At 41.3% G+C, this 13,849-nt stretch overlaps 1 protein-coding gene and 1 long non-coding RNA gene across 4 annotated transcripts in view; one reads left to right on the top strand and one right to left on the bottom strand.

Moving 5' to 3' along the window:
* The window catches only part of LOC106559469, a 21,814-nt gene extending 14,217 nt beyond the window's left edge, over positions 1–7,597 (top strand). Inside the window, exon 4 of the long non-coding RNA XR_005366653.1 lies at positions 3,659–7,597. This is a non-coding gene — a long non-coding RNA (uncharacterized LOC106559469). The remainder of the gene's footprint in view (positions 1–3,658) is intronic.
* MINAR2 (membrane integral NOTCH2 associated receptor 2) overlaps positions 2,867–13,849 on the bottom strand; it is a 27,389-nt gene continuing 16,406 nt past the window's right edge. For 2 of the 3 annotated variants that reach the window (XM_038552064.1, XM_038552063.1), the window contains one exon: positions 11,257–11,495. In XM_038552064.1, coding sequence (XP_038407992.1) covers positions 11,316–11,495 — 180 coding nt within the window. In that variant the 3' untranslated portion in view covers positions 11,257–11,315. Of the gene's footprint in view, positions 5,997–7,962; positions 8,157–11,256; positions 11,496–13,849 lie in introns of those variants that run through there. The other variant, XR_005366652.1, reaches the window with a different exon arrangement.

Raw genomic sequence — 13,849 nt, 5'->3', positions numbered from 1 at the left:
GTATTACGATGACACCGAATTCATATCTTTCAATAGTTACACTGAATGTGAATGGGCTAAATGATCCCATCTAAAGACGCAGGGTATTGGACTGGATAAAAAAGCAAGACTCACCTATTTACTGTCTACAAGAGACTCATTTGAGACCTAAGGACACATCCATCCTGAAAATGAAAGGGTGGAGAACCATTTACCATTCAAATGGTCCTCCAAAGAAAACTGGGGTAGCAATCCTCCTATCAGATAAATTAAAGTTTATCCCAAAGACTATAGTAAGAGATGCAGAGGGACACTATATCATACTTAAAGGGTCTATCCAACAAGAAGACCTAACAATTATTAGTATTTTCGCCCCTAATGTGGGAGCTGCCAAGTATATCAGTCAATTAATAACCAGAGATACTTAGATAATAATACACTAATAGTGGGAGACTTCAACATGCCACTTTCTGCAAATGACAAAAATTATAAGGAGAACATCACCAAAGAAACAAGGGTCTTAAATGACACGGTGGACCACATGGATTTCACAGATAAAGACAGAACTTTCCATCCAAACACATCTGAATACACATTCTTCTTAAGGGCACATGGAACTTTCTCCAGAATAGACCACATACTGGGTCTCAAATCAGGTCTCAACCGATACCAAAAGATTGGGATTGTCCTTGCATATTTCCAGACCTCAATGCTTTGAAACTAGAACTCAATCACAAGAACAACTTTGGAAGAAACTCAAACACACAGAGCCACTCTGGAAAGCAGTGTGGAGGTTCCTCAAAGAGTGAAAACAAGAGGTACCCTATGGCCCAGCAATTGCACTACTGGGGATTTACCCCCAAAGATACAGATGCAGTGAAATGCTGGGACACCTGCACCCCAATGTTCATAGCAACAATGTCCACAATTAGCCAAACTGTGGAAGGAGCCTCAATGTCTTTTGACTGATGAATGGATAAAGAAGATGTCTTCTATGTATACAATGGAATATTACTCAGCCATTAGAAAGGACAAATACCCACCATTTGTTTCAACATGGATGGAACTGGAGGGTATCATGCTGAGTGAAATAAATCAATCGGAGAAGGATAATCATTATATGGTTTCACTCATACGGGGAATGTAAGAAATAGTGAATGGGATTATAAGGGAAAGGAGGGAAAATGAGTGGGAAAAATTAGAGAGGGTGACAAACAATGAGAATTCATTCCTAATTCTGGGAAATGAACATAGGGTAGTGGAAGGGGGGGCAGGCAGGGGGATGGGAAAACTGGGTGATGGGTCCTGTGGAGGGCCTTGATGGGATGAACACTGGGTGTTATACTATATGTTGGCAAATTGAACTTCAATAAAATTTTAAAAAAATGGTAAAGGACTGGAAGCTAAGTCTCCAAAGAAGATATATAAAAGGCCAACCTGTCCATGAGAAGATACGCAAGATTACTAGTCATTGGGGAAATGCAAATTAAAACCATAAGGACATGTCATGTCATCGTCATTTCCAATATAGAAGCTTTATTTCCTTTGTGTCTTCACTAGTTGCTTTTTCTCTCTGCTAATGGCCAGCATAAAAAAAGACACAAGGTAATGAATGCTGGTATGGATGTGGGAAAAAGAGAGGCCTCATGCATAATTGGTGGGACTGGGAAATAAGTCTGACAGAGAAAGACATACTGTTTGATTTCACTTACATGTGGAATCTTAAATGCAAGATCAGACTTGTAGTTATTAGAGGCGGAGGGTCTGGCAGAGAGGATGGTGGTCAAATCATACAAACTTCCAGTTCTATAAGGTAAATGAGTACCAGGTATGTATGTCATGATGACTGTAGGTAGCACTGACATTTGGTGTACAGGAACCTCATTAGGGAAGTAAATCCTATGTGTTCTTAGCACTAGGATAATGTTTGTTTCCTATTTCCTTTTTTTCTTTCCATTATATCTATATGAGAAAAGGGATATTAGCACAACGTATTGTGGTAATCATTTTGCAATAAATGAAAATCAAACCATCTTGCTGTATGCCTTAAATTTATATAGTGACGCCTGTCATTTATTTCTCAATATAACTGGAAAAAAATTGACTAGGGAAGTTCCTCCCCAGAATAAGATAGGATCTTGAGGTATACAGCTCACAGATTGTGATCCTCATCTCCAATATGAAACCTTTATTCCTTTTGCCTTTTCACTACTTGCCTTTTTTTTTTTCAAGATTTATTTATTTATTTTAGAGAAACAAAGTGCTCGAGTTGGTGTAGGGGCAGAGGGAGAGAATCTTCAAGCAGACTCCCTGCTGAGTGCTGAGCCTGATAGGGAGGGGTGGAGGGATTAATCTCATGACCCTGAGGTCATGATCTAAACTAAAAGCAAGAGTTGGATACTCAACTGACTGAGCCACCCAGGCACCCCTCACTACTGGCTTTTTGTCTGTGTTAAGACATGTGATGACCTTGCTCCTTAACTCTGGCAGCTATTGCTGAATCTACTGCTAAGGTCACAGCTGCACCACAGAAGTCCCTAGGCTTTCTTGCTATGGTGGGTTTTAGGTAACAGAATTACTTAGGTTTTGCTTGGTAATTGCTTTCAATTACTTACTGACTGAGCAAGGAGGAGTCTATGCCAAAGCAAATACCTCCTGCTCTACCTGGATCAATGCTTCTGGTATTGTAACAAATACAAGATACTAACCAACAAGCCACTTGGGCAAAACGGGTTGATGCCCCTTCAGATATGTTCTTTTATTTACTTGACACAACAAACACATACTGAATATAACAGGAGGCAATTTTAGGGCATAATTTTGGATAAGATAGTGAAAACGACAAAATTATTTTAAAATACTAAATGAAATTGAAAGAGTTCTCCCCAAATTAAATGTGTACAATAATGAAAAGATTAATGAATCTATAAGTTCGACATTGTGATACTGTTTTTGTTAATATTTTACAGAACTTATGAAAATGCACTGGAATATTTGCTTAACGAATTCATTTGCAGGTGGTAGAGCCAGGCTATTTCAGGAAAAAAACACAACACAGAACTCTAAAATAATCACAACTTTCACCTTTTTTAAAAGGCAGCTCACTTAAGCCTACCTTAGGAGGGTATTTGATGTAGAACTTTCTGAGAATAAGTTTTCATTTGCCATTCAAGGATAGATAGATAGATAGATAGATAGATAGATAGATAGATAGAAAGAATACAATAAAACCGACATTTCTGGTGTACAGTTTTTAAAGTTTTAATATATGTTTTTAGGTCTGTGCATTTGCCACCAGAATTAGAATACAGAGAGGTTCCACCTCCCCCCATAAAACTCCTTCACACTGCCTCTTTGTAGTCACACACTCAGACCACTCAACCCTTGCCACAGCTTATCTTTTCTCCATGGCAATAATTTTTGACTCTTGACAAGTAAATTTTAGTGTTTCCCACAAAGGTTCCTATCCCTCTAGTGAGATCCCAGAAATGTCTTTCTCTCTGGGTGAAGGTGATAACATTTATCATCTCCTTGTGGATAGGTTCTGAGATGAACTGCATTGAAATAGATAAAGGTGGTTAGGATGATGTCATGAGGCACCCTTCATAGGCACAAACGTGGCGAGATGACATGGGAAGACAAAGCAAATGCTGATACTAACTCCTTTCTCTTTCCCTAGCACACCTGCTGCCACCTTCTCAACTGATGTCTATCTCAAACTGTGCTGACAGATGTGAAGGAGACTTCCACGGTGGGGCAAGGACCCACAGTCTAAATCATATCATTCAAAGATGCTGCTCTTACCACAAAACAGGACAGACTCAAAAGGGGTTGACCAGATCAAATTGATTTTCTTCCTGCCTTTGAATGATAAAATGTTCAAGCTCTAGGAGGACACAGCTGGCTAGGGAATGTTGTTTTAGATGGAATGAGGAATGGAGATTCTCACTTCTTCCCAACTGTGGGTGAAGTAGGGAAAGGAACATAATGGAAGTGGGTACCTTGAAAAATATGGGGTTTCTGAGAGATGAAACAAATTTGTTATTTCTTGGATGTAGTCTGCGAGCAGAAACCTCAGAGATGTACCCCATACAATGAGTTCTGGGGAAAGAGTAGAGAGAATAAATAAATATTTGGACAAGAGCCCAGTTGTATCTAGCATTCCCTATCACCTGGGAACAGCATCGAAGGGGTCCATACCCTTACTATGGCTCCAGGGTAAACCGTGAAAATTAGCTTGGTGAGTGAGCTGACGATCCTCCTGAGAGGCCACCTCGCCCTAAGAAAGTTACAGTGTGAGGAGATTTGCTTTACAGTGATGCAAGGGGGACCTTTAGAAGGGAGCTGAAGGCTGGCAACCCCAGCACACTGTAGGGGCTACCACTGTGTCACCTTCAGGAGTCAGCACTACAGACCACTGAGGCCATAGAATAATCAAAAGAAAAGGAATGCCACTCTCCCCACCATGGGTTTGTGGATGATTATCTGAGTGAACTTCTCCTTCCCAGACTCATATTCCCTCCAGAAGAGGATGTCAGAAACTCAGAGTCAAAATTTGAATTTGATTGAGACCGAATTAGTAATCCTGATAATTGGTTCATTAAACTGAATTTCCCCCAATACTATTTTTCTGGAGGCAGATCAATAGCTCCTCTGCTCCTCACTCAAGCCCTTGGCTGTAGAATTTAAACCAGTGACACAAATCTGGGATCAGATGGATTCACTCTGTATCCCAGAAACCAGCTTTAAAGACAGTATGTGGCAAGAGCCCTAACCTCTGACTCACACAAAAATCCTGCTGACACACCAAAAATCACTATTGCATTACCCGTGATGGCTCAGGCTTTCTCAGTATTTCTTCCAGCAGCACAGAACACATTTTGAAGATTCCATTTAAAATGGAGGAGCAGTTTCAGCACAACATTTTAAATATCAACTATGTATTGAATTGAGATCAGTTTTTAAATATGTCAATGAATTTTGTATTCCCGAGGACGGTAAACAGGCTGGGAATAGAGCCAGAACAGAGAGATGACTTGTATCTCCATATCTGTCCCAGAGGGGAAATGCTACTAAGCGGACCGTGCACTCATGGGAGCCTGGAACGAGTGTTTTGGGATTCACAAAACCACCCTGGATAATTAGGGGGCCCCTGCATCCCCGAACCACAGCTTTGAAAGAATCTGCTAAGGAGCCCCACACGCTTCAAGATCTTTTCTTAACCTTTAGAGAAAGAATCACCCAGGGAGCTTATTAAACATGAAGATTCTGATTTAGCTGTCCTGGGATTCTGCATTTCTTAACAAGCAGAGCCACCATCAGAGTAGAGACCGCATGGAGGACTTGGTTAATGAGTTCTGTGCGCACAGCTTGAACTGCCTGGTCTGAAGACTTCTCAGTGTGGCACCTCAATCACTGTCAGCTCCTTGCACTGAGGCACACTCGACGGCCTCGGCAGGGCCCTGCTCCCCATGCCGGGCCTTCATCAGCACAATTAATCACTTCTCTTCTTTGCAAGTTCTCCGCTCATTTGTCAGGATTTCCATGTTTTGACACCAAAGAACCACAGTCCTCCAATTGTTTGGGATAGCATTTTCCCATTCTAGAGCACACCTGCCATCTGCTGGCCAGAACTTATCTCCAAGATACAGGGAAAGAAAAGCCATCATTTGTTTCTGCCTTGCGCCCCCTTGCTCCTCGAGGCACCCCCATGGTTAACAACTCCAGGGTGTGTGGTCAGTGTAAAATGTAAAAGGTGATGTTGCCACCCTGTGCCCTGCTGCCTTCCTTATCTGGCCGGATTGGAGAGAGTGCGTTTGAGGGATCCATTCTAGGAACGCCTTGGATACTGAGGTCTACCTCAGGTTTGCAGGAGGTTATGTTCTCCTCCAAGTGGGTTTGATGTCAGTGCCTAAGGGAAGCAGGCTCTAGAGGAGCTGGGGCTCCCTGGGACTGACGTCTACTTTAGGGATGATCCAAGACAAGGTCGAAGAAATCAGATCCTGTGCTCTGCAACACTGCAATAGAAGACATTCTATCAACATTATTTAGTAAGAGAGAGTAATTAATACATGAATATTCTCAAACAAGGGGTCTAGGGTTTGCTCCTTTTACAGAGAAGCCATGTGAACCTAAATGGACAAACTGGCACAAGCTTAGGACATTCTTTGGCTTTTCCTGGTGCAGTGGGCACAACCGTGTTTGCACAAGTGTAAATTGTGCATGTCCTATACTCACTCTCAGAGACTGGAACAGGCTGTGTGTGCAGGCCGGGGGGTGGTGGTATAGGGGCGGTGGGAACTACTCCTGTTTGTATCGAAATCTGGAATATACCAAACTCTTATTCCAGTTATGAGAAAATAAAAAACGAGGCTGGGAAAAAAACATCCAGAAGCGATTTAGATCATCAAGGCTCTCACTTCCATTTTTATTCTGACACTTCTTTCAATGGCTCCGAGCCTCAATCTCTTCTGTTGCAAACTGAAAGTTTCACACCTCTCTCACAAGATGGTAGTTGAGATGGAATGAGAGAGCTTGTGGAAGTGGAAGGGTTTCAAGTGATGAAATGTAGAAAGTGTGATTGTGTCTGTTGGGTTCTAGTGGCCTGAGACAGCTCCAAGGAAGGCCAGATGGACAGGTCCAGGTATGGGGTTGAGGAGAGAGTGCTATCCATGGGGATCCACTGGGAGTATTTTTTTCTTTTTTAGATTTTAAAAATCTATTTATTCATGAGAGACACAGAGAGAGAGGCAGAGGGAGAAGCAGGTCCCTGTGGGGAGCTCCATGCAAGACTTGATCCCCAGACACTAGGATCACGCCCCGAGCCAAAGGCAGATGCTCAACCGCTAAGTCACCCAGGCGTCCCCACTGGGAGTCTTTCTGAAGAACTCAAAAAATGGCTCTACAGTTGTGTATTTTATGTGTTGATGATAATATGCAAGAAGAGAGAGGGAGGGGGAGAGAGAGGCAAAGCATAAAGCCGACTCTTACCTCCAGAGAACTGAGGGCTACCAGAGGAGAGGTAGAAGGATGGGTTAAATCCCTGATAGGTAATAATGAGGGACCTTTGTTTTGATGAGCCCTGGGCATTGTGTGGAAGTAACAAATCACAGGATTCTACACCTGAAACCAATATCACACTGTATATTGACTGGAATTTAAATGGAAACCTGGGAGAAAAAAAATAAAAAGAAAACTTTTCTAAGGACTGAGTTTGGAATTCATCAAAAAGTCTTAGGATCGTTGTATTAAAAAATAAAACCATGGCAGGAAGTACAGTGACACTATTCTCTTAATTCTCAAGTGTTGACTGTAAATGTTTTAGCCTTAAAAAAATACATTTAGAAAGTTGTGTTGACTGCTATTTCATTTGTACTGACTGATAAAGTTTCGAATCTAGCCTAGCCATTGTTTTATTATTCAGGTAATTATCTAAACAGGGTTTCAGTAACCTTGGTGTGAATTCCAATGTGAGGGATTTTAGCACTTATTTCATAATCAGAAACTAATTAACAAATTTAATTAGCCTAAGAAGAAGGCCTTCTTTCTTCTCTTTGTCAGGAACTTGAAAACAGTTATGTGTAGTATCAGTGAAACTGCCGGAGTCTTGAATCTCATTTTTCTGGCCCAAGAAACCTCATCAGGTAACATTTTCTACCAAAACCACTCATTCCTTATTTAAAGAACAGTTTTAATTTCAAAATTTTCGGGATCCCTGGGTGGCGCAGCGGTTTGGCGCCTGCCTTTGGCCCAGGGCGCGATCCTGGAGACCCTGGATCGAATCCCACGTCGGGCTCCCAGTGCATGGAGCCTGCTTCTCCCTCTGCCTCTCTCTCTCTCTCTGTGACTATCATAAATAAATAAAAAAAAAAAATTAAAAAAAAATAATTTCAAAATTTCCTTTTGAAAGATAGCCTTTCGTCTTTAGTTTTTATATGCATATGGATGCACATATAATAAACACACTCGGAATTCTTTACCTACCCTGTGTCTTTTCGGGAGGTCTAAGGCATTGAGAAACAAGAAGAGCGCCATAGGCCCCATATCTCTGAAGCAGAGAGGACGATGAGGCAAAGGACACATAACGACATAGCCACGACTCGGGATAGCACACGAGCAAGTCCTGCACACTTCCCGAGAAGAGAGGGCCCAGTTTACTTCTGGATTTTTCCAGCAGTCTGCGCAAAGAAGGAAACTTGATCAGGTACATGAGTCATAGTGTTCATAAAATGAGAGCAGAACAACCGCTCTGGCAGAAAGCTGTGTTCAGTTTCTGAAATTGCTCACTTTGGTTGAATATTCTCACCTCAAGTTGGGCAAGAGCCTGGACTAAGTGATTTTTTGGAAAGAACCAGAAAAGTTATCTTTCCTCTACGAAGCATAGTCTGGTAAGACTCTGCGAGGGTGTAAGTAGAAATCCAGAGAGCTTGGGATTCAGTGGCCCTATCTAATTACGGTTTTAAAATTAATTTTTCACATCTGATAAAATCACCTCTTCAATGATATGAGGGAAGAATTTACAAACTGCTAATAAACAATAGGTATGGGGTGGGGGGAAGGGAATTAAAGATATTTAAAGACACTGAGCTCTAAAAATGCAGAGATTCAGACCACACCGTATCTGGAACAGCGGTAGGTGATCTAATAATATTCCCCAATTTTTAACCATTTGGGGGGTGGGAATGGAGCAGTCTCTAAGGACACCACCAGTTTCCGGCTTTGGCACATTTTGCGTGGTGGAGTCCGGGGTCTGCCCAGGGTCCCAGCTCCGGCCCCCGGAGTGTGACTCCAGCGCAGCGCAGCTCCTTCCTGGCAAGAGGAGTGGGAATCAAAGTCAGTGGTCGCGGGGGGCGGGGGGGGGAGCTCCGGGCCGCCTGATCACACTCCCTGCCACCACAGCGGCACACTGAGGCTTTCCCGGGCAAAACGTGCCTTGGGAAGTGCGTTTTCAGGAGCTGAGGGCCCGCGGCAAACTGCACCACCAGGCGGCGGGAGCGCGCTCCGCGGAACTGGAGCCGCCGGGCCGCGCGGTGCTTTCCACCCGCCGAGCTCTCCACTAGGTGGCAGCAACACGAATATAATTGGAAAAGCCATTAATGGGTTATGCTCAAAACAATTTCAACTCTTTAAAATCTGCGAGCAGCACTTTAGGAAAGTATCCACAATTGGAATGCTTTTTTTTTTTTTTTTTCCTCTAGAAAATTACCAGGCTATTTGCTTTGAGGCCTCCCACACACTAACCTAATATCCAAAAACACAACACAACACAACAAAGCAACGGATTAAAACTTTTTTTTGCAGGGGGAGGGGGGAGCGCCTTTGAAAGAGCCTGGGAAAGATGACTGTTTGAAACATTATTACTGAAGAATTAGCCGAGCCCAGCCTTTCTTACCCTAATTTAGAAAAAAAAAAAAAAAGTGACTAGCGACTAAAAGAGTCACTTTTTTGAGTAATAGTTATTATTTATGGACTATTATGTGCCAAGGATTGTATTTAAATGCTTTAAAAACATTGATTCACTGAATCTGGATCAGAGCTTTTTTAAAAGCCCAGATTTGAACTTAAGCCTGTTTAGGGCCATCTCCTCTGTATTTTCCATGACCTTATTGTGCTTTTTCTGCTAGAACCATTTTCAAAACCCATATTGAAGGAGACATTGGAACGGCTTTCACAGTGTGATTTTGGGTGCATACAGGGATGTATTCACTCAATTTATGATTTTCCCTTTCGTGTAGATGCATAACATTAATCCAATGAGGGATAATAATGTATTTTGATTCTACAGTTACATTGGAGGCTAAAAGTGAAGATTGGTTTGGGAGCAATAGCAAGGTAATAAACACATTCATGCTGAAACTTAAATGACTGTTAGCATCATGGCTGAGAGCAGAGGAGGGCTGGAGAGGACAGGGGGTTACCAGGTGCTTTGAAAACCGAGTTAATACCAAGCAACTGTCTGCCAGGCATCCACAGTGAGTGGGCCTGCCCTCTGAAGTCCCCAGGACCTTTGTCTCTTAATTCAGTTCTAAATTGGACTAGAACCTATTATAGATAGGCTAAGCCAATTGTTCTGCCCAACGAATTTACTGTATAGTAAAGCTGCACTTCAGTGTCCTTTATTTCAAGGGTCTTTAAAAGAGATACAGTAGCATCTCAGTGTGGTAATCCCAAAAGCTGATTCACACAAAGAGGAGAAAGTCTCTTTTCTACTTTACACACTAAACTGTCTGGGGTGGAGGAGTACTGAAAGAAGAGAAAGGAGCAGGGTTGAGGGACTTAGGGTCCAGTGTTCTAGGATAGAGTGTTCCAGGATGGAGTGACTTGATTCTCCATCTGTGGCTAGCATCATGTCCTCAGTTATCTGCAGGCAAGGTCAGGTGACCTTGGGTGCCAATAAGCTTAGCACATATTAGTAGTAAGAGTTATCCTTAACTATGCCTCTACCTACTAAGAGTCCAGTGTTGTTCTTATCTGTCTCATGCTTAGTTGTTATGCAAGCCCTGCTGGGGAGCTGATTCTATCCTTTCTCAGGAACAATGACTTTCCCAGTGTCCAATAGTTAGCAAAAGACATAGCGAGGATTCAGATCCTATTTTCTTAGCTGTATTTCCTCTACTTTTCTAGGGCCTTCCTCTGAGGCCATGGCTGGTGAAACCTACTTACTGAGAGCCACCAGGGCTCATACTAGCCAATGTGTATCAGTTAGTAAGCACAATTGGCTCTCAATGTGATTAATTATATAGCAAAGGCCTGTTCAAGTTTAGGTCTACTGAAAATGCTACATCCAATGGAGGCATTATAAAGCAATCCTGAGAAAATAAGCATACGTGTGAATAAAGCCCCCCTCCAACTCTTTTCCTGGCTTAAGCAGGAGTTAAAGAAGAGAAAACAGCATGAATCTAACCCAAAAGGCAGCACAACCAGGTTTTATCCTGTATACCTGGCAGCCAAAAAATGATTTGCTCAACTTTCTTAGGGACAACAGAAGGGTAGGGGTGCAAAGAGATGAGACAAAGCTGCTGAAAATTTTTGGTGCTGCTTTGTTCTCTATCCTAAGTGTTTAGTTTTGTTTGCATATAGCGACTTTTCTGTGGTTTCAATCCCCAGAATTCCCGCTTCCCAAAGGACAAAGGTCACTCTGGAATTCTGACCAAGACTTCATAGAACAAAGGAGAGAAAGCCAGCATACCTCAAGCAACATTTGCATTCTATAAGACAAGTACACTGAGCTGTACACACAACAGTACATTTGTGCTACGTGAACATGTTTTTCTGCAAATGTTTATTTAGAAAGATTTTTAACAAATTTCAAGCAGCTTGTATCTATGGCAGTTTCTTCAGGTGAAAAATGTGCTAACTGTCACTATGAAAACCAAGATGCAGGCAACAAGGAGCAAAATCAGACCTACACGACAATATTTTGAATGCTTTTCTTGTTCCTCTTCCTTTTTCAATAAGGTGTCAAAACCGGGTGTGTATATGTCTCCCAACCAAAACCGTAGGTCATTAGGGTTTTCCTAAAAAAAAAATAAATAATAAAAAAAAAAAGATTACATAGAATAGGCTCAATCAGTAACCAGTCAATGTTACAGACTAATTGATACTGCAGAACAATCACCGTCAGAGGTATCGAAGGTTAATATTCACACTGTTCCAGGTGAGGCTTAAGTGTCACAGCTCAAATAAGAGAGGCTAGGCTTTGAAGAGCATCATTATTTCTCACCAGCAATGGCTTGAGGCTGAGCTGCCCACCCTCTTTGCCTCTCCAGTCCCAGTGGATTTTAAGTCAGATTCAGGGGTCAGTAAATTAGCTTTAGACTTCTGAGTGCTGTGCTAGGAGAGGAATGAGCACACACTCAGGGAGCTGGGTGGATGCTGGTGATGGCAATAAAATTCCTTGACCACATCGCTATAATTTCAACTTCCTGGTCTTAGAAAAGGTAAAATATTAAAATAGTATATGGATGCTATGCAGGAGGATAATCTTGCAATCCTTGTCTACCTTACTTGTATCCTTCATTTAGTTTGTGTCCTAATCAAAGGCAAATCTGATGTCTACATTCCCTAGGGAGAACTTCCATAATTCCAAACTTCTCTTCCATTCTACTCCTAGCTAACTAAATAGGGAGCTTATTTGCTTCTTCCTTATTTATAAACTCTTAGTAATTTAGAAAAGTGGGATTGGCCAAAGGCTCTTGGAACTCTTACAGCCTGTAAGAGGTAACAATGAGTTAGGGGCTCTGTCTGCTAATTATGACATATAGATAGGGATGTTGATGAAAGGGGTTGAATTAATGAAGTATAGAAAGAAATTCTAATTAAAACAAAGCCATGATTTTCAGAAGCATCCCTCAAAAAAGTGCTAGAGATGGCATCATGAGGTCTACAAACGCTGAGGTAACTGTACATGTGGGGGATGGGGGAGGGGACAGACCCTAGTTTTAGCAAAGCACTGCATCCATCATATTTATATTTGATCTTCCTAAACAGAACTCGGGGAATTTTCCAACAAAAGTATTATTCCTCATTGCCAATGATGCTGAATCTCCTTAGTCTTACATCTTTTTTAGTGTTTTTGAGCCTCATTTTCCCATCATTCTATTACTTAAATTGTAGTGCGAGCAAAACTGGACTCCTTATTGTTCTGACAAACTCTCTCACTTACCTGTATTTGTGTCTTTTTTCTTCCTACTCTGGACAGAAGAGCCTCCTTGCTCATACAAACCATTTATATCTTTTGGAATTCTATGCATTTTTCAAGCCAGTAAAAATTAACCTTTTCATGAAGCCTTTTTATAATCCAGTGTGATCGTGTCCTCTTTTGAATCTGCATAGCATTTTCTACTATTATTAGGAGCACTAACCTCTTCCTCTTTATTGTTCTATAATGATGGTTTGTTACTTTGATCAGTTAGATGAGCTTTTTGATAACAGGGACAGTAATATTCATCTTTATAGTTTTTTTTTGCCATTCATGTAAACAATAAAGGGCAGAGAAGAACCTCTAGTGTAGAGTCAAGAAATGTTTGCGAAATAAAATACATACTTTCCTAATTGAAGAAAGTGACTTTTTAAGCGGCCCAAGCGTCCATCAAAAGATAAATGGATAAAGATGTGGTAAACATATATATAATGGGATATTATTCAGCCATAAAAAAGAATGAAATATTGCCATTTGCAGCAACACAGATAGAGCTAGACATTATAATGCTAAGCAAAATAAGTCAGAGGAAGACAAATACGATATGATTCCACTCGTGGTATTTAAGAAACAAAACATATGAGCAAAGGAAAAAGAAAGAGAGAGAGAGAGAGAAGCCAAGAAATAAAATTTTAACTATAGAAAACAAACTGATGGTTACCAGAGGGAAGGGGGTTAGAGGGATGGGTGAACCAGAGGATGGGGACTAAAGAATGTACTTTTTGTTATGAGCACTGGGTGAATTGTTGAGTCACTAAATTGTACACTTGAAACGAATACAACGCTGTATTGGCTGCCTGGGTGGCTTAGTCGTTTAAGAGGCTGCCTTTGGCTCAGGTGATGATCTCAGGGTCCTGGGATCCAGTCCCACATTGGGCTCCCTGCTCAGCAGGGAGTCTGCTTCTCCATCTCCCTCTCCTTTCCTCCTACCCCCAGCTTATGCTCTCTCTCTCTCTATCTCTCCCTCAAATAAATAAGAATCATTTTTAAAAATATAGTAAAAAAGTAATTAAAAATAATATAACACTGTATTTTAACTACACTGGAACTAAAATTAAAAAAGAAAAAAGAAAAAGAAAAAAAAAAGAAACTAACTTCTTAGAAGTCTTGACCTTCAGATTCCTGATTAAAAAAAAAAAAAAAAAAAAAAAAAGCCCACAAGATTACTGT

This window comes from Canis lupus, chromosome 11 (assembly GCF_011100685.1).
Source record: "Canis lupus familiaris isolate Mischka breed German Shepherd chromosome 11, alternate assembly UU_Cfam_GSD_1.0, whole genome shotgun sequence".
Classification (NCBI taxonomy): domain Eukaryota; kingdom Metazoa; phylum Chordata; class Mammalia; order Carnivora; family Canidae; genus Canis; species Canis lupus.
Note: the sequence above shows the minus strand (reverse complement) of the source record. Positions and strands in the feature narration are given on the sequence as shown.